Source organism: Oncorhynchus mykiss, chromosome 2, assembly GCF_013265735.2.
Source record: "Oncorhynchus mykiss isolate Arlee chromosome 2, USDA_OmykA_1.1, whole genome shotgun sequence".
NCBI lineage: Eukaryota > Metazoa > Chordata > Actinopteri > Salmoniformes > Salmonidae > Oncorhynchus > Oncorhynchus mykiss.
The window spans coordinates 31,127,025-31,148,061 of NC_048566.1; the positions used below are offsets into that span (position 1 = coordinate 31,127,025).

Here is a 21,037-nt window from a genome sequence, read left to right on the forward strand (position 1 = left end):
TTTGCGTGTAAGTTTATTATGAATGATCTTCCCATGAACGCCTTAAAAACGTCTACATGTGGTACACGTTTCGTGTTAGTTTAATTAAGTATCTGTTTAGTTCATCAATTTCACTTGTTGATTTAGCTAAAATAGGCTTATCACCTCAATACAAAAATGATTAGGCTAGTTGATATCGAAGCCACCATTACTGTATAGATATGCCTATTTCTCGCATCAATACAAATACACAGGCTTTTTGGTAGCCTAGTGGTTAGAGCGTTAGGCCAGTAACTGAAAGGTAACTATATCAAATCCCAAAGCTGACAAGATAAACTTTTTTTGTCGTTTTTCCCAAACAAGGCAGTTAACCCACTGTTCCCAGGGTGACAAATGCGTGGATTTCGATTAAGGCAGCCCCCCACACCTGTCTGATTCAGAGGGGTTGGGTTAAATGCGAAAGACACATTTCAATTGAATGCATTCAGTTGTACAACTGACTAGGTATCCCCCTTTTCTTTGTTGGAGGTAGCCTAGGTCTCTAGTGGCGCATTCAAAACAACTCGGAAGTCGGCAATCTCTGACTTCCGACTTCAGTGCGTTCAAGACAACTGGGAACTCAGACTGGGATTTTTGTTTTGTTTTGAACAGTCATCCAACTCGGAATCTCTGGCATCTTTCTCTGACCTGAAAATCACTGATGTCATGATTTGACCTCGCCCCCCCCCCCACACACACACACACACACACACACTTTAACAGATTAACAGACATAATCACTGTCAACATGCAATCGTTCGTTTATACATTTCTGTGGAGATGTTTTATGATTAAAAGCTGATTAAAAGTTAGAATCGGTATGGGTCTATGCATTGGCCAAACAGTTTAAAAGATAAAAACATGTATTATTCAGGAGAATCCCATTGAATCATGCTATTCATTTCAGTGCAGTTGCGTTCTTACGCATATCCTTAGACTAAACGGAACTGAAAACACCACAGCCTGTTTTGATCACAGTTCATGTTGAAACCTTAACATTTATGCTGTTTGTCAATGATTTAGCCCACAATTGCCTACAGATTTGATACACATGAAGACCTATATTTCATCTGGAATTGACAAACAAGAGCCTGACTAGGACACATTAATGTTACTTACCTTACAGATCACAAAGTGAGCTAATTTCCACTACATTCATATACATTTGATTCATACACTGGCTTGTCTGGCTGGCATGTTTTAATTTTAAACAGGCATTCCCTTATCTACACTCAAATCATTTTAGTCCTCAATTATGATTTTTTTTAAATCATGGCTCTTTAGTACACCCTTGTGGTTGAATATATATATTATATATATTATATTATATGTGTGTATATATATATATATAATATATATTATATATATGTACGATACAATTAATAATGTTGAACTAAGAAATACCATCAAGGGATACATTACAATTTACAATAAAGAACACCTTATGAAACAGCTGTGAAAACCAATCTAGCAATATTTTAGATTTAAATACATAACCATTTATATTTTTTTGCTACATATGTGTCAATTTACTTTCAGATTTGTTGTACACTCACATGGCAATCAGACTGAAATACAGAATTCTGGTGTGTGGAATAGAGAGGAGGTGGATATTGTGTGGATGGGAGGTTCTGCCTGTCACTTGTTTTTCAACAGGTAGTCAGTTTTAGAAGGTGGACTTGAATAGGGAAACTGCAAATTCCAGGCACTGAGTGTTTGCAGTGCTAGTGTTTTTAGCAAATCTGTGTATCTCACATTATGTGCCCAGTATGATAGTGTTCTTGCTCTTTCTTAGCAGATAATGACAACATGACAATAACAGTAGCTGTAGATGATGTAATGAAAAGTTGGAGGGTGGTTGGTAATGGAGAACATCAGGTGGATCCATGTCTGAGTGTTAGGCAGAACCCCCTAGGTCCTGGAGAACAGGAGCAGAGTAAATGGAACAGGGTACACAAGCAAACCCACAGGTTAAATGAATGTCAGGTATGTAAAAATACAGTTATTGAATGATTTAATTTAAATGTTTGATGAAACATGCAATAATGTTAATGGCAGACAGAAAAGAAAGGATACCTGTCTAATATTTGATGTCAGTGGGGTTATAAGGGATGGTCCCTGGAAAAGATAGAGAGATGAGTTGTGAGAGAAACTCCAGCGTGGTGTCATGACCACTGGAGTCATACACCTTAACAGTACCTACCTGGAAGTGGCGGTTACTTAACGTGACCCAGTGGTTAACCTTGAGATTGACTATTTGGAGAAACCACTGGGCCAGTGTTGGTACTGCTGACAGCATGGCGATGCCGCCCACCACAAGGCAGCAAATGCAAATAGTTATCATCTCAGATTTTTATATTCACCTTAACGGATGTTGACCCCAGCTAGGAGTGAAAAAGCACCAAGCTTTCCCAGGTCTCGCCTTCCTTTCGTCCTTCTTCCAACCCAAGTCATTCACCCAGATGTCAAAGCACTTGGTCCCCTTGATTCTCCTCCGGTGGCCCTCCTTCTGTTTCTCCTGCGCCTTGTCCATGTTCAGTCTCACCTTGATTGATAATTTAAATAAATGCATATTATATGTATCATATTATTACAAATGCATCTCTTATGTATCTCTTGGAAGACCTGAAAATAAATTAACAGCGGACAATAATGTTGACCTGGTAAAAAAAAACACATCCTTCTCAGTCCGTGCCTGAAGGTGGTCCTTGAAGGTGTTCAACTTCCACCACATCTATTAGTGACCTCAAAGTACGTTGTACAAAAATAGCAATAGAAAAACACAAAGTCAATCACACATTTTTTAGACTACAGTATAGGCAATCATTTTATATACAATTGCATTGTATACCTCAGTAAACAGCTGCAACTCCCATCCTTACAGTAGGCGATAGGGTGAGTACTCTGGAGGCCTGGAAGATGCTGTTGTGTGCAAAGATAATTACCTTCAGGTTGTCCTCCAACTATTCTTGGAGCCAGTCAAGGGACTTGCCCATGGCAGTCTTGAGGGTGTGGTTTGTCTGTTCATCCAAACCTGGATGAGGGGCTAGGAAAGGGATATCTATTAACAATGGAAGATATTGAAATGTCTGATTATGTACCATGGAAAAACAAAAACTAATTGTAAAAAAATAAACTAACACAAACCATTGGTGACACAATATAACCTATAATAACTCTACCTTGTTCCAGAGTTTACGACCTCGGTCACTCAAGGTGACCTCAGGAGAACCATGGGTGTTTGATGATGTCCATCATCGCCTTGGAGGTGGCCTCGCCAGTCTGGTATCATACAAAAGAAAATACATTTTTGGTTCCAAGAATTACAGAAGGGAATTTAGAGTTAAGCACGTTCTCTTCATTTGCAGAGCTTAATGGGTATTGCCTCCACCCAATTGGTAAAATAATCGGTCGCCATCAGGCTAGACAGGTACTTTCTTTAAGCACAAGGTGACACATTTAAACATTATGTTCTCTCTGATATGACATTCATTGAAATCGAAATAATTTCAGACATAATAGAATGTGATCGATAAACAAACTGTTGTTTCACTTGCCCAGCTGTCCACTTCCTTGACAATCCCATGCCAAAAGTTGTGTCTGTTGATTTTGGCAATCATGGCTTGACTCCGAAATGGCCAACATGCATCTCGGTCAGCATGGTCTCCGTCTCCTCAGTGAAAAGTACCCTCCTGTGTGGCTGGCCATCCTTCCCCCGTAGGTACATGTGATTGCCTAACAAGTTCGAAGACAAAAGTTGTTGAAATACAAAAGTCTATGTAATTTTGCACGCACAACTTACTTTCTCTGCTGCCTCTCTCTCCCCCCATCTCTCTCTGTCTTTCACTCTCTTCCCACCTCTTTCACTCTCACTAGCAATGTAAAAAAAAAACAGTTTAAATGATTTATTCCTATTTCACAATACTTTGTTATATAAAGACATATATGGTAAAGAAAAAATAAACACTCTTCTTCTTCTAACATTTGCTAGACTACATACGGGTCTTCTTTGATACTATCGCAGTCTGCAAACAAATGTCACAAGTGCATGCCGCCACCCACTGCCCTGCTTGTATATCAGCCCAAATAATTAACAAAATACAAATAAACAAAAACAAAACCCAACATATTCCTTTATTCAGATTCAACTGCCAATGCTCATCTCACAAGCTCTGGGGCATGAGAAAGAAAAGCATCTTCAAACAGTATTCTTCATAATGTTTCGGCAGTCCTGTAAACCTAATAACCTTTTTTTTTGCAGGGAGACACTATTTGGCATGACAGGCTCTTTGATTTTTCATTTGTTTTCCATAAATGACGACTGTAGTGGAAGGATGAGAAGGGCGATACTGGCTGGCGTTCCCATGGAAGTCCTGGGGTCACTGACGACAGATGAAAATGTGAATCAACTAAATTAATGTTACTGTGTGAATTATATTGTCATGTTTGGATTGTTAAAGAGTTCGTAAAGTGCTATGAATGTTGATATATTTTATTGCACTGTTCATAGTGAGCGACACAAGGGTGCGCTCCTATCATTTAAATATAGATGATTAGATTAGAATCTTGTTAATCATTGTGATGAATTATATTTACTATCTTCTGCTGTTTTATGAATAAACAGGCATCGGTAAAAACAACAACAAAAACGTTTCGATGCTCCGCATAGGCCCTTTAATTTTTCATTTGTTTTCCATGAATGATGACTGTATAGTGGAAGATTGAGAGAAGATGATATACTCGCGACTGGTGACTGGCTGGCGTGCAAAGCCCAGCATGATGACTCAATCACGATTTAATTACATTGTCTGGATGGCAGACCACCTGTGGGCTATCACAAGTTTCAAACATACCTTATCTGTGGCGATCTCTAAGAGGCGTTCTCATGGAAGTCCTTGGGTCACTGGACGCCTGGGGAGGTGTGAAGACAGATCAACGAAATTAATGTTACTGTGTAAATTAAATTGTCATGTTTGAATTTCTCAAGAGTTCACAAAGAGTCACGATATATATTTTATTGTACTGTAAGTGCCATGGATTTATTGCTACACGGAGTGTTATTTTGTTCGTCGGGCAGCCGATAGTTCAACGAGGGAGCGACACAATGCGCTCCTATCATTTACATTGAGTTTATTAGATTCGAATCTGGCTGTGATTTCCTGTCTTTCGTTAAAACTAGCATAGTGCAAAGAAATGTTCATTCGGGTTGTGCGTGAGTTTCTGCTTGAATTTGGTTAAAAGGACAGTGAATTTGTTCATACTTTGAGAACTTGCTACCAAGCTCGTGTGTATCAGAAAAAAACATTGTGTTTTCTCTTAGAGACTATTCTGAACTGAAGACGTGTTACCACGTTGTTTTAGTCTATTGGTGATAGTCATATACTCTGTGTAATTCTATAATGTATAATGTATTTCATGTACACTGTAATTGTCTGAGTGTCAATTATTTCATCCTATTAGTTAAATAGAGTAACTGCATTCCTCGTTTTACAGAGTAATTATTTGATTGACCAAATGCTTATAATTTAGAAGGTCTATTGGTAGTTGTTATTTACACATACCGTAGCATACTCTTGGGTACCACCTTGACATCTCTGATCTGCTTGCCTCAATTAATTAATGCTAGAACATTGGTTTCCAGGATTAGTTATTTGTATCAAGTCTCTTAATAATTGCATAGCGGTGTAAGTTAGAAATGTTCATTATAGTCATACTGAGTCAGTGATACAATGATTCACTATCTTGCTAGATCCTCCAGAGATGCACAGGGCCTGTTGCATTTATTTGTACAGAAAACCACGGCAATAAAGGTGCTATCTAGATCCTTAAATGATTATTCCGCTGTCCCCATAGGAGAACCCTTTTTGTTTCCAGGTAGAACCCCTTTGGTGCCTAGGTAGAACCATGTTGTGTTCCATTCTACAGATGGTTCTGCATGGAACCCAAAAGGGTTGTTACTCGAACCAAAAAGGGTTATTTAAAGGGTGCTCCTATGGGAACTGCCGTATAACCCTTTGGAACCGCTTTTTCAACGAGTGTACTCAACAAGTTCAACCTGTTCAGTTTACACCATTTAATTTCTACTCCAACATCTGCCTGGTATTCAAAATAAAACGGCATAAACACCACCACCTTTAAACGTTTTCGTCAACCTCTGCTCAGACTTAAATAGCAGTGTCCCAAGAACCTCCTCCTGTAGTGACTGTAGCATCCTCAAACTGTCCACCTTCTTCTACTAAACTGCCTTCTCATACAAAGCAATAAAGACATGAAATGGCCTCATCTGAACATGGATCAAGTCAAATCAGACGTGCGCACACTGAATTTGATCTAATAGGTAACAGTGACATGTTTAATGCAACAGAATACACACTAAAAACACATTACATTTCAATAGGTGCAATAAGTTAGTTTGATTACTTTGATTAGATTATGTGTTTGTGTCTTTTACAAGTCAAATGTACACTAGCCTACTCCACTATCGACACCGTAAATAATATTGCCTACGTGCTTTCGACAATGCGTTATCAACTCGTTATCAACAAAAAAGTACTTGGACTTATAAACACAGTAGGCCTAAATATTTCCTAACGATATCACAACTTAAATATAGCCTACTTACTCCTCAATTGGACCAAGGACATCTTGGTAATTCTTTTCATCATCTCTAAAAAAAACTATCTTGGGCAGACACTCGAAAACTCGAAAATAAATTAATGTCTGTGCCGCTGCTGTGCTCTCAAATACCGTGCCCGTCTCTCACTCTATCTGGATTCCCTGGGACGTCCTTACCATAAACCATAAACTAACATGAAACTTAACCATTTTACATTTATTCTTGCCTCGTAGCCTAGTGGTTAGAGCATTGTGCCAGTAACCAAAAGGTTGCTAGATTGAATCCCTGAGCTGACAAGGTTAAAAACAAATCTGTCGTTCTGCAACCTGAACAAGGCAGTTAACCCACTGTCCCTAGGCCGTCATTGTTAAGAAGAATTTGTTCTTAACTGACTTGCCTAGTTAAATGTAAAAAAAAAAATTGAGGTAGGAACATCCCAAGGATCCCGAATAGCACGGACCCTCTGGGAAAGTCTATGAACTGCTCTATTCGACTGAAGGGACATCCCAAGGATACCAAATAGCAACTATGAACTCCTCTGAAAGCTGTGGACACAACTCTTATTGGTTGGGAACTGGTAACAACACAGTCTGTGATTAGCTAACAAAGTTTAGATCTGTATACAGTGAGATAAAAAAAAAACATACAATTCCATGAGGTGTTGAGGGAAAGACAGATATTTTGTATTTTTTTATTTCACCTTTATTTAACCAGGTAGGCAAGTTGAGAACAAGTTCTCATTTACAATTGCGACCTGGCCAAGATAAAAGCAAAGCAGTTCGACACATATAACAACACAGAATTACATGCGGAGTAAAACAAACATACAGTCAATAATACAGTAGAAAAACAAGTCTATATACAATGTGAGCAATTGAGGTGAGATAAGGGAGGTAAAGGCAAAAAAATGGCCATGGTGGCGAAGTAAATACAATATAGCAAGTAAAACACTGGAATGGTAGATTTGCAGTGGAAGAATGTGCAAAGTAGAGATAGAAATAATGGGGTGCAAAGGAGCAAAATAAATAAATACAGTAGGGGGAGAGGAAGTTGTTTGGGCTAAATAATAGATGGGCTATGTACAGGTGCAGTAATCTGGGAGCTGCTCTGACAGCTGGTGCTTAAAGCTAGTGAGGGAGATAAGTGTTTCAAGTTTCAGAGATTTTTGTAGTTTGTTCCAGTCATTGGCAGCAGAGAACTGGAAGGAGAGGCGGCCAAAGGAAGACTTGGTTTTGGGGGTGACCAGAGAGATATACCTGCTGGAGCGCGTGCTACAGGTGGGTGCTGCTATGGTGACCAGCGAGCTGAGATAAGGGGGGACTTTACCTAGCAGGGTCTTGTAGATGACCTGGAGCCAGTGGGTTTGGCGACGAGTATGAAGCGAGGGCCAGCCAACGAGAGCGTACAGGTCGCAGTGTTGGGTAGTATATGGGGCTTTGGTGACAAAACGGATGGCACTCTGATAGACTGCATCCAATTTGTTGAGTTGGGTATTGGAGGCTATTTTGTAAATTACATCGGCGAAGTCGAGGATCGGGAGGATGGTAAGTTTTACAAGGGTATGTTTGGCAGCATGAGTGAAGGATGCTTTGTTGCGAAATAGGAAGCCAATTCTAGATTTAACTTTGGATTGGAGATGTTTGATGTGAGTCTGGAAGGAGAGTTTACAGTCTAACCAGACACCTAGGTATTTGTAGTTGTCCACATATTCTAAGTCAGAACCGAATAGTGATGTTGGACGGGCGGGCAGGTAGCGATCGGTTGAAGAGCATGCATTTAGTTTTACTTGTATTTAAGAGCAATTGGAGGCCACAGAAGGAGAGTTGAATGGCATTGAAGCCCGTCTGGAGGGTTGTTAATACAGTGTACAAAGAAGGGCCAGAAGTATCCCGAATGGTATCGTCTGCGTAGAGGTGGATCAGAGACTCACCAGCAGCAAGAGCGACATCATTGATGCATACAGAGAAGAGAGTCGGTCCAAGAATTTAACCCTGTGGCACCCCCATAGAGACTGCCAGAGGCCCGGACAACAGGCCCTCCGATTTAACACACCGAACTCTGACCTAACTGACCTAACTGGCCTATAACTGGGAATTTTTACAAGGATTAAATGTCAGAATTGAGAAAAACTAAGTTTAAAGGTATTTGGTTAAGGTGTATGTAAACTTCTGACTTCAACTGTAGCTAGGCAGGCTAACGTTAGTTAGCTAATTAATATGCTAGCTATAATACAGTAGGCGTATATTAATAATTATATACACTACAGTTCAAAAGTTTGGGGTCACTTAGAAATGTCCTTGTTTTTGAAAGAAAAGCAAAACATTTTGTCCATTAAAATAACATAAAATTGATCAGAAATACAGTGTATACATTGTTAATGTTGTAAATGACTATTGTAACTGTAAACAGCCGATTAAAAATAAAATGAATATCTACATAGGCATACAGAGGCCCATTATCAGCAACCATCACTCCTGTGTTCCAATGGCACGTTGTGTTAGCTAATCTAAGCTTATCATTTTAAAAGGCTAATTGATCATTAGAAAACTATTTTGCAATTATGTTAGCACAGCTGAAAACTGTTGTCCTGATTAAAGAAGCAATAAAACTGGCCTTCTTTAGACTAGTTGAGTATTTGGAGCATTAGCATTTGTGGGTTTGATTATAGGCTCAAAATGGCCATAAACAAAGAACTTTCTTCTGAAACAAGTCAGTCTATTCTTGTTGTGAGAAATGAAGACTATTCCATGCAAGAAATTTCCAAGAAACGGAGGATCTCGTTCAATACTATGCACTACTCCCTTCACAGAACAGCGCAAACAGACATTCTGGGTGTGATCGTCCCAGGTGCGCGTGCACTCTGCACGTCTGCAAATGACTAAAAACAAGGCATGTGCTTCGTCACAGTGGGTGTAGATAGAATTGCACCCTGCACACACACACCTGAGACGATCACACCAGATAATGTAAATTATATGGGATCACATTGACCTTGGCTGTCCCGTCATAATTTCTTACTGAAGCCGAAATGACCGTCCACGCCCACTGTGACGAAGCACAAGCATGATTTTAGTCCTTTGCTTTCGTCACTCTACGGGAATCCCCATAGTGTCACTTCCATTTTAGCCTATTGTAACGACCCTGGGTTTATAAAGGCAGATATCGACTCTTCCGCTTGAGCATGCTTTTGCGGAACAGTCGATAGCGCGCCGAACCTCGTGCTAGAAGGTCGAGGGTTCTATTATGGGTGTATAAACTGATTTGACTTCTGTTCTGGATCGTCTTCATTGCTGTAGTTCTACAAATATGTTTTTTCAACTCGTCTGCATTCTAGGTATGTTGTCACTTATTTTAAACAATGAGACTGATATCAAACTGTGCAGGCTCACCTAAAATTATGATTTACTTTACTTGTCAATGGACCTTTTTTATAGATACTTTCTCAATGTAGAAATAACCTTTTGACGAACAAAACAGTTTTTTTTCTGGTTAGCCATTATATTGTTACATTTCCATAAATTCTGTTGTGTTAATTGATTTAAATCAGGTGTGCAAACTCTGGAACAGCTGAGGGATCCTGAGGAGTGGTTTGAGAACTGAACTGAACACAGTTCTCATTTGATGCAAGGTGTCTGTGTAACAGTATAACTTTAGACCGTCCCCTCACGAACCAGGGACCCTCTGCACACATCAACAACAGTCACCTGCCGTTTCACATCCGTTATACTCACCCCCCTTTTGACCTCCTCCTTTTTCCGCAGCAACTAGTGATCCGGGTCAACAGCATCAATGTAACAGTATAACTTTAGACCGTCCCCTCGCCCATACCCGGGCGTGAACCAGGGTACTGCACACATCAACAACAGTTACCCACGAAGCCTCGTTACCCATCACTCCACAAAAGCCGCGGCCCTTGCAGAGCAAGGGGAACCACTACTTCAAGGTCTCAGAGCAAGTGACGTCACCGATTGAAACGCTATTTAGCGCGCACCTCTGACTAAGCTAGCCGTTTCACATCGGTTACATCTGTCACAAGACACCTTCACCGGCCATATTTTATTTATTTATTTTCTTCCCAATTTCGTGGTATCTAATTGGTCTTGTCTCATCGCTGCAACTCCCGTACGGACTGCCTTGGCAGCCGCTAATGTGGATCCAGAATAAATACAAATAGACTATAGTGACCACCTACGTTAAGCTGACATTGCCTAGTATGCTGCATAATACAGTGGCTTTAGGTCGACTTGATCCTTTCTTGGGGTGAGGTGGATTCCCATCCCTCCTCCTTTTTCTTTATTCACTTTTCAGTCTCCGTATTCTCAGTCTCAGTGTGCGCAGCCTCAGTAGGGGAGAAGCTGGTTTCCTACACATGTCAAGAGGGTACAAACACACTTGAAGCACCATTTGGAGCAGTGGATCCCCAATGTGATCAGAGCTGGACCACTGGCAACAAGGTAATCTATTTTCTACAGTATGTGGTCATGACAAGTAGATACAATGTGATAAAGTTATCTTTATTAGAGCCATTTTTATTTTTACATATCACCATTGACAGTACGAAAATTGCTGCACTCACTACTGTAATTCACTCTGGATAACAGCGTCTGCTAAATGACGCATGTTATGGCAGGGGCCATGTCAATTGAGACATGACATGTGAAAGATTATTTATTCACTACAGTCCATTGCCTACTATGAAAATGGCAAAGGTGAATGCAGTTTTTCATGCGAAGAAGTGATCTCTGGCAGAGTCCTCCTCCGTGAATGTCCCAATGTCACATTAACTATTGGTTGCACCACCAAGGTAGGTCAACTCATACAATTCACCTTCCTCTTCTCTGTTACTGCCTACCAAATGCCAACCTAGTAAACATTTCTAAATATTTATACCTTTCTCTTTCACAGGATGGGGTATATGAAGAGACCAGGTTGCGCTTCTCAGGTGTGGTTGCTCCTGATGTTATTGGTGTATAACACAACATACCATTGATGTTCATATAAAGCGTTGTTGTCATCATATTGCTCATGTCACTCTTTTTGCTCCATCAGCGATAAGCAGACCAGCTGTCTCTATGACAACCACTAACACTGCAAACAATCATATCGCACATTATGGTAAAGTATATATATTTTTTAAGATAATGAATTATGTGGTATTCTGGGTTCGAGCCCAGGTTCTGTCACATTCGGCCGCGACCGGGAGGCCCATGGGGCAATGCACAATTGGCCCAGCGTCGTCCGGGTTAGGGAGGGTTTGGCCAGCAGGGATATCCTTGTCTCATCGCGCACTAGCGTCTCCTGTGGTGGGCCGGGCGCAGTGCACGCTGACCAGGTCGCCAGGTGTACGATGTTTCCTCCAACACTTTGGTGCGGCTGGCTTCCGGGTTGGATCTGCATTGTGTCAAGAAGCAGTGTGGCTACGTTGGGTTGTGTTTCGGAGGACACATGGCTCTTGACCTTCGCCTCTCCCGAGTCCGTACGGGAGTTGTAGCGATGAGACAAGACTTGAACTACTACCAATTGGATACCACAAAATTGGGGAGAAAAAAATACATTAAAAATAAGGAGAGCATGTCACACCACAGACACAAGTGAATTATGTGAGTGCTCTACAATAACGATGGCTGGTCGAAGAACCACACTTGGATGATTCGTTGAGAGCCATGAGACAAAGAATACAAACACTTTTAATTGCAAAGATACACCCCCTTAGTAGTCTACATGACAAACAACAGATGTGTGGAATGGGTCACAAGGTTAGGATTCGTGTAAATTATTAGTATCTGCTGTAAAGACTGTTCTCATTGTGTAGAAACCAGGGTCTGGCCCCCAAAACAAGACGCAATACAGTTCTAAGAGACCCCTATTCTGTTGCATAAAACAACCATTTGATGCAATAACAGTTTTATAACAATCTTGTAATTTCGTTCTCACGAGTCACTCTACAAATGATCACAAACCCAAACAGGTCTATAATAGATTAAAAGACTAAATGTGTTACAACTTCCCACGGTCTCCCCTTATTAATAGTGAGCGTACAACTTTCAAACAATATCCCCTACTCTTCCCAACACCGAATCATCTAAATTCTGATGAGCACGATAAAAGTAGGATATTTTTCGATAAAAATAAAATACAGCTACTTTACGAGTAAAGTAGGAAGCCCAGGTTGCAATAGGCAAAAATATATTGTGTCATGTAAGGAGTGTAGATATTTGGCCTGGCGAAGCGGTTTTATGGGCTGACTGAATGGGAGCTGATATTTGAGTTTGGCAGATTAGCCGTCCTCATTGTCCAAGACAGAATCAAGACTGAGTAAAAATGTATCCGAGACAATCAATACAGATGTAGGATCTTAATTGTATCACTTTCTTCTTTGCAGAGGATTTGCATGTACAGCTTGTAATTCCCACTTTTAAAATGTCAACTTCATTTTCCCTAACAAAACATGTATAAACCCCTACAGAAAATGTCAATTTAATTATAATCCACAGTTATAATCCACATAGTTCAAATTTCCTCTTAATTCAGGATTATTTTTCTGCTGTAGCAAACTGGCTCAAATTTAAGATCCTAAGGTCCAGACCAGACTCAAGTTCTGTTCCAAACACAAAAACCGAATATACAAAACACAGTGGGATATGAAGTGGACAATACCAGGTGGGGGAACGACACACTTCTTTTGAGTTTAAAATGAAGACAAATTGTAGGAGGAGACCCTCCCACAGTTCAGAATCATTAGCATATTTAAGCAATAATGCCTGAGGGTTGTCTAGGGCAAGAAAGTTGTCTCCACTTCTCTGGTAAGGTTTCCTTCGATTTCAGTGCCTATACCATTAGCCATTATTTTATCATATTGCTCATATTATTTATTTTCTCCTTTTATAGGGATAAGTGTCAGCAACCAAGCTTTGCCTCCGAAAACTGCCAGCACTGCCTCTACAAACGTTCAACATGCTCATTATGGTTAAGTATAGAGTTTTATTTTATTCGTTACACCAGTGGTCTCCCAACAGGTCGATCGCGAGCTACCAGTAGCTCGCAGCCCACCTATGAGTAGCTCGCCAAACAATTCTTAAAGTACAGTGCCTTGCGAAAGTATTCGGCCCCCTTGAACTTTGCGACCTTTTGCCACATTTCAGGCTTCAAACATAAAGATATAAAACTGTATTTTTTTGTGAAGAATCAACAACAAGTGGGACACAATCATGAAGTGGAACGACATTTATTGGATATTTCAAACTTTTTCAACAAATCAAAAACTGAAAAATTGGGCGTGCAAAATTATTCAGCCCCCTTAAGTTAATACTTTGTAGCGCCACCTTTTGCTGCGATTACAGCTGTAAGTCGCTTGGGGTATGTCTATCAGTTTTGCACATCGAGAGACTGACATTTTTTCCCATTCCTCCTTGCAAAACAGCTCGAGCTCAGTGAGGTTGGATGGAGAGCATTTGTGAACAGCAGTTTTCAGTTCTTTCCACAGATTCTCGATTGGATTCAGGTCTGGACTTTGACTTGGCCATTCTAACACCTGGATATGTTTATTTTTGAACCATTCCATTGTAGATTTTGCTTTATGTTTTGGATCATTGTCTTGTTGGAAGACAAATCTCCGTCCCAGTCTCAGGTCTTTTGCAGACTCCATCAGGTTTTCTTCCAGAATGGTCCTGTATTTGGCTCCATCCATCTTCCCATCAATTTTAACCATCTTCCCTGTCCCTGCTGAAGAAAAGCAGGCCCAAACCATGATGCTGCCACCACCATGTTTGACAGTGGGGATGGTGTGATGAGCTGTGTTGCTTTTACGCCAAACATAACATTTTGCATTGTTGCCAAAAAGTTCAATTTTGGTTTCATCTGACCAGAGCACCTTCTTCCACATGTTTGGTGTGTCTCCCAGGTGGCTTGTGGCAAACTTTAAACAACACTTTTTATGGATATCTTTAAGAAATTGCTTTCTTCTTGCCACTCTTCCATAAAGGCCAGATTTGTGCAATATACGACTGATTGTTGTCCTATGGACAGAGTCTCCCACCTCAGCTGTAGATCTCTGCAGTTCATCCAGAGTGATCATGGGCCTCTTGGCTGCATCTCTGATCAGTCTTCTCCTTGTATGAGCTGAAAGTTTAGAGGGACGGCCAGGTCTTGGTAGATTTGCAGTGGTCTGATACTCCTTCCATTTCAATATTATCGCTTGCACAGTGCTCCTTGGGATGTTTAAAGCTTGGGAAATCTTTTTGTATCCAAATCCGGCTTTAAACTTCTTCACAACAGTATCTCGGACCTGCCTGGTGTGTTCCTTGTTCTTCATGATGCTCTCTGCGCTTTTAACGGACCTCTGAGACTATCACAGTGCAGGTGCATTTATACGGAGACTTGATTACACACAGGTGGATTGTATTTATCATCATTAGTCATTTAGGTCAACATTGGATCATTCAGAGATCCTCACTGAACTTCTGGAGAGAGTTTGCTGCACTGAAAGTAAAGGGGCTGAATAATTTTGCACGCCCAATTTTTCAGTTTTTGATTTGTTAAAAAAGTTTGAAATATCCAATAAATGTTGTTCCACTTCATGATTGTGTCCCACTTGTTGCTGATTCTTCACAAAAAAATACAGTTTTATATCTTTATGTTTGAAGCCTGAAATGTGACAAAAGGTCGCAAAGTTCAAGGGGGCCGAATACTTTCGCATGGCACTGTACATGCAATTTTCACGTGTTCCACGGCAAACTGTCATAAACAAATCTCACAAGTATCAGACACTGCAAACTCCCAGCTACTTACTATCTAACAAATGCAACATTGACATTATCCAACACCTGGTTATCCACTATTGTCTTAAAAGCCAAACCTAACACAATATATACCTATTACCTTAGCCCCAGTCTGTCTATTTGGTGCTCGAGTTTGTCTATCGTGTGTAGTCAGTGGATGTGATACAGAAATACTTTCCCCAAAACCTTCTCAATTAAATTTTAACTGCAAAGTAGGCTTACCTGGCAGACTAGTCTATACCATGAGTAAGTACAGTGCATTCGGAAAGTATTCAGATACCTTGACTTTTAAGGCTGTAAAGTATTATTTATTTTTTATTCTAAAATGTATTAAATATTATTTTCCCCTCATCAATCTACATACAATACCTCATAACGACAAAGCGAAAACAGGTTTTTGGAAATGTTTGCTAATTTATAAAAAATTAAACAAACGGATAAAAATGTCAGCAGCATTGAAGGTCCACAAGAACACAGTGGCCTTCATCATTCTTAAATGGAAGAAGTTTGGAGAGCCTTCCAGAAGGACAACCATCTCTGCAGCACTCTACCAACCACGCCTTTGATGGTAAAGTGGCTAGACGGAAGCCACTCCTCAGTAGAAGGCATATGACTGCCCCCTTGGAGTTTGCCAAAAGACACCTAAAGATTCTCAGACCATGAGAATCAAGATTCTCTGGTCTGATGAAACCAAGATGTAACTCTTTGGCCTGAATGCCAACCGTCACGTCTGGAGGAAACCTGGCACCATCCCTACGGTGAAGCATGGTGATTGCATCATCAGCAGCAAGGACTGGGAGACTAGTCAGGATCGAGGGAGAGATGAACGGAGCAAAGTACAGAGAGATCCTTGATGAAAACCTGCTCCAGAGAGCTCAGGACCTCAGACTGGGGCAAAGGTTCACCTTCCAACAAGACAACAACCCTAAGCACACAGCCAAGACAACGCAAGAGTGACTTCGAGACAAGTCTCTGAATGTCCCGATTTGAACATCTCTTGCGAGACCTGAAAATAGCGTCGTACCCCATCCAACCTGACAGAGCTCGAGAGAATCTGCAGAGAAGAATGGGAGAAACTCCCCAAATAAAGACGTGCCAAGCTTGAAGTGTCATACCCAAGAAGACTTGATGCTGTAATCGCTGCCAAAGGTACTTCAACAAATGACTGAGCAAAGGGTCTGAATACTCATGTAAATGTGATATTTCCGTTTTTTATTTTTAATGCATTTGTTAACATTTCTAAAAACCTGTTTTTGCTTTGTCAGTATGGGGTATTGTGTGTAGATTGATGAGGGAAAAAAATATGAAATCAATTTTAGAATAAGGCTGTAACCAAATGTGGGAAAACTAAAGGGGTCTGAATACCTTGTGAATGCACTGTATATCATTTGTATCTATTGTGTTATTTGCCAACTTTACCATTAAATGAGCAGCAGCAGTACTGAACTATTGATTGACCAGCACATTAGATGGCACATCCCCCACTTGCTAGATGCACAATTAAAGAGCCAGATGTGCAATAAAATGGGGAATTACACTCAACAACAAAAAGTTTGTCTTCTACCCGACTTTAAAAATCATGATCTTCTGATGTAAGGTAATCATTGACCTGGAATCAGAACATCCAATTGTATTGTTTCTCTATGATTAATTGTAATTTTGTGAGTGAAAAAGCAAAACAAATCTAAAACCAGGAGGGGGTGGGGTGAAGAAATCACACATTTTGTAGGGCCCCCCTTAGAGTTGTTTATTAACCATTATTTTACCATGTATATTGACAGAAAAACAGTGCACTACTTTCTCTTGTACACTAAGGACCTGGGGAAGAGTTGCAGGGTAGAGGAAAAGAATGTGCCTATTTTTGAAAGCTAGAAAAAATGAGAAGCTCATGACATGTTTTATTTTCCATAAAGTTTGGAGACCCATGCTTTTTAAATTTGGGGATAGATTGATAGCACAAACATGTGTAACTGTTACATAAATATAAGTGGAATGCAACAATGTGACTATCAATTTTACAACCATCTACTGTATTGTGTATCATGAATCAGCTCCACTCCAATATCTCATAAATTCTTGATGTTCTTCACATGGATATATTAAAATTAGATGTTTTTAAATACCATACAAGAAGCCTTTTTGGAAAAACGTTGTACTGTCATAATAATAATAACTTAAGTGCTTTTCATACACTATGCTCAAATCGCAATGTTACCTTATTTGCGGGTGAACTTCCTCTCTTGAAGCATCTCCAGTTCCATTTCCCATTCATTTATTGACACATGTTATGCTCTGTTTATATTTCAGGATTAATTATATTCTCGGTCCTGTCACCTCTGGTTATTGTGATCAGCGTGATCATCAGCCGTTACTGCAGATCTCGTCCAAATGAAGGTGAGGAGGCTTCATCCATGGTGTTGTAATCCCCCCAAAGGACCTAGATGACATATATCCTGCCAATGAAGAATACTGAATCAGGCATTATCTTAAAATTTAGCCAGTAGGATTATTGACAGGTAATCCTTTCGGGACTGCTGCTCTACCTCTCAAAAGGGAAAGAAAATGAGCTTTTAGACCATGTAGGTTTTTAGTTTCATTGCAGACAAATTAAAATGATGTAGTTCTGTGAAGCACTCAATGTTGTGCACTTTCCTGCATTCTCTTTTAATTCCAATACTCGAATAACCCCCTAAACTTGTTTACCAGTGATGCAGGAGACGTTGGCAGTCTTTTCACCTAAGACAGGAAGGAAAAAAGCCATAGATCTTTTTTGGTGAAAATGTGTTCTTGCTGCTAACATTTGAAACTGCTCTGCATCACAATGCTGGGACATAGCTAGTGTTGTAGTATTAATGTAGTAACAAGTATTTCCAATCTATTTATTGCTGACAGATGTATAAGTGTAAAATGAGGAAGGTATGGTATTTCTAGGTATTTTAACCAACAGTACAGTAATTGTTACACTGTACATTGCCATTTCTCTCTTACATATTTGTGAAAACTGTTAATATGACAGTTAGCTACAGTAGATGGTAGCGATGCCAAGCAGTAACAGAAAGCACTCAATGTTCATCAGTTCACCTTGGCCTTGGAAGTGATGAAATGAACCAGCAATTGGCGACTTACTCTTCTGAAATCCTAATGCTATTGAGTAAGGTACTCAACCTGTGGGACCAGTGTCTATGGCAAGACTTGAAAATGGCCGTCTAGCCATGATCAACAACCAACTTGACAGAGCTTGAAGAATTTTAAAAAGAATAATGTGCAAATATTGTACAATCCAGGTGTGCAAAGCTCTTAAGAGACTTACCCTGAAATCGCTGCCAGAGGTGAAGCTAACATATACTTATGTAAATTAGATATATCTGTATTTCATTTATTTATTCTAAAAACAGGTTTTAAATTTGTCACTGTGGGGTATTGTGTGTAGATGGGTGAGAGAAAAAATCAGGCTGTCACAACAAAATGTGGAATAAGTCGACAGGTATGAATACTTTAGGCACTATCGATTTTAGAGATGCAGTAACAGAAAGTGCTCAAGGTTAATCGTTCATCTTGGGCTTGGAAGTGATGAAATGAGCTGGCAATTGGAGAGTTACTGGTCTGAAATCCTAATGCTGTTGTGGCATGAGAAAGGTGCTGTGGGACCAGTGTCAAAATTAGCAAGGATAAAAATGTTAAAAGCATTTTATTATTGGTTGATATCACATTTCATGGAGACTTACCAAACATCTGTTATTCTAATTCTTCTTATATTAACTGACAAACTGAATTTGATACACACTAGTATTATTACATGAGCTGCAAATAAGCTCCATTTCTTTTTTAGGTCTGTTGCTTTGCATTTGTATGCATTTGTATTAACAACTGCTAACCATGTGTATGTGACCAATAACATTTGATATGATTTAATTCTGTTAAGATTATTATTATTATTATTATTATTATGCAATAATGTGTTGTGTGCTATGATCACACGGGTGTCATGAAAAAATGTCACTGTATGACCCATATCCATGCACTCCTCATGTCAAACCTGTCCTGTGATATGGTGATGCAATAAAAAAAACTCATATTTAGTTCTATAGTATTACATTTTTTTAAGCTACATGGAATTTTGTAAAGGATTTTCATTTTCAATGTTTAGATCAGTGGTGTAAAGTACTTTAGGCCAGGCACCACAGGTGAATAGGCATTTTTTTAAAGTCTTTAGTCTCATCAGACTGAAACTTTACCAGATGAAAGTATACATAAATCCAAGATATTATTGTATTACAAGTTCTAATTATTTTTAAATAAAAATATGCAAATGAGGCAAACCGTCCTGCACTAATTTGCATATTACGAGAAACCGTTTTTTTAACACATTGCTTCAAGGTAGAATGTGTTTTTTTATTATTGTGATAATACATTCAATGGTCAGACTATTATGGATCAGTTCATCAAAATATTGTCATTTCATGGAATTCTTTAAACACTTTGCATGTATGACGGGTGAATATTTTGCATATATTTAAACATAAAATGACACAAGATTAAAACGACACAAGATATTTGAAAAAACCTCAAAGTCTGACTATAAGACCTAAGAACCTGTGTGTGGAATAATGTGAATGTACGTCCTTTGAAGACTGAGAAAAATGAATTGGCGCACCGGGAACATGTCATTTTGAGAAAATGGCCGATACAGATAGGCTAATGGAATTAAAATGTACTTTCCATAAATATAATCATTTATGTCACATTAATTAAAAATAAACAAAATATACCTTTTATGTTTCAAGCAATAGAGCATATCCTTTGAATACTGGTCTGTTGGGCAAATATGCAGTTTTGGGCAAATTCTCATATCACTTTGCTCAGTTTCTCACATACAAGGCTTTTGTAGGGCTGTTGAAATGTGCAGAACATTTGTCAGCTATGCCTGCCCCATATCTAAGGCCCTCTCATGTGACCTGTGCCTACGCTTGGCCCACTCCCATTGAAGCAGCATCCGCTCTCACAACTCCTTGCTGATTGCTTCCAGTGTCACCAAAGTGCTGTCAAGCCACAATTTGTTCATCACATTTGATATAGCAGTGGCTCCCTCATTGAACGTGGCTACTGCAATACTGGCTGCTCCGTCAATGTGACTTTTGCCCACAAAGACAATTTTGGGGCATCGCGACCATATTACAGAGTTCAGACATTCATTTGAATTCTGGGTTCCTCCATGCTACATTCTTTTGAGGATGTTATCATTTGACATCCTATGATATACAGGTACCATTTTATGTGCAGCCTCTATTAAAAAATGTATGGCCTCCAAGGTTTTTGTGACGGGGTGGATCTTCTCCATTTTATATGGCTCTGTGCTGGTACCAGCACCAATGCACACACCAATCCCTTTGGTTGGAAGTGAATCCTCTCTTGTGCCAAGTGCCATCGAAGGATACATGAATGTCTATGATGGCATCCTCATCCTCCTTCTGCAACTCTGCTATGTCTGGGTCTATATCTGCGTATGCTCTTATAATTATCTTTGCAGCGCTCTCCATTGACTGTAGCCCTCTGAATTTCTGAAACTAAAGTGGGGGGGAAATTACTTATTATGTCTGTCGACATTACAGTCATAACTGCATGACTA

At 39.7% G+C, this 21,037-nt stretch overlaps 1 protein-coding gene and 1 long non-coding RNA gene across 3 annotated transcripts; one reads left to right on the forward strand and one right to left on the reverse strand.

Annotated features, from left to right (window-relative positions):
* Positions 1–1,806: 1,806 nt before the first annotated feature.
* LOC110486768 lies at positions 1,807–3,697 on the reverse strand. The gene is made up of 3 exons (XR_005036326.1): positions 2,382–3,697; positions 2,095–2,136; positions 1,807–1,936 (listed from the first exon to the last, which is right to left on the reverse strand). It is a non-coding gene; the product is annotated as an uncharacterized LOC110486768 (long non-coding RNA).
* Positions 3,698–9,783: 6,086 nt separating this feature from the next.
* Positions 9,784–19,430, forward strand: LOC110486784. Of its 2 annotated transcripts, none has more exons than XM_036945604.1 (7): positions 9,784–9,968; positions 10,958–11,088; positions 11,316–11,438; positions 11,540–11,576; positions 11,684–11,749; positions 13,523–13,600; positions 17,719–19,430. In XM_036945604.1, the coding sequence occupies exons 1-7, from the start codon at positions 9,941–9,943 to the stop codon at positions 17,832–17,834; spliced, it is 579 nt and encodes a 192-aa protein (XP_036801499.1). In that variant the 5' UTR covers positions 9,784–9,940; the 3' UTR covers positions 17,835–19,430. The 2 variants fall into 2 exon arrangements, with proteins under 2 accessions (XP_036801499.1, XP_036801493.1); XM_036945598.1 differs by having other exon boundaries at positions 9,786–9,968; positions 10,943–11,088.
* Positions 19,431–21,037: the final 1,607 nt, after the last annotated feature.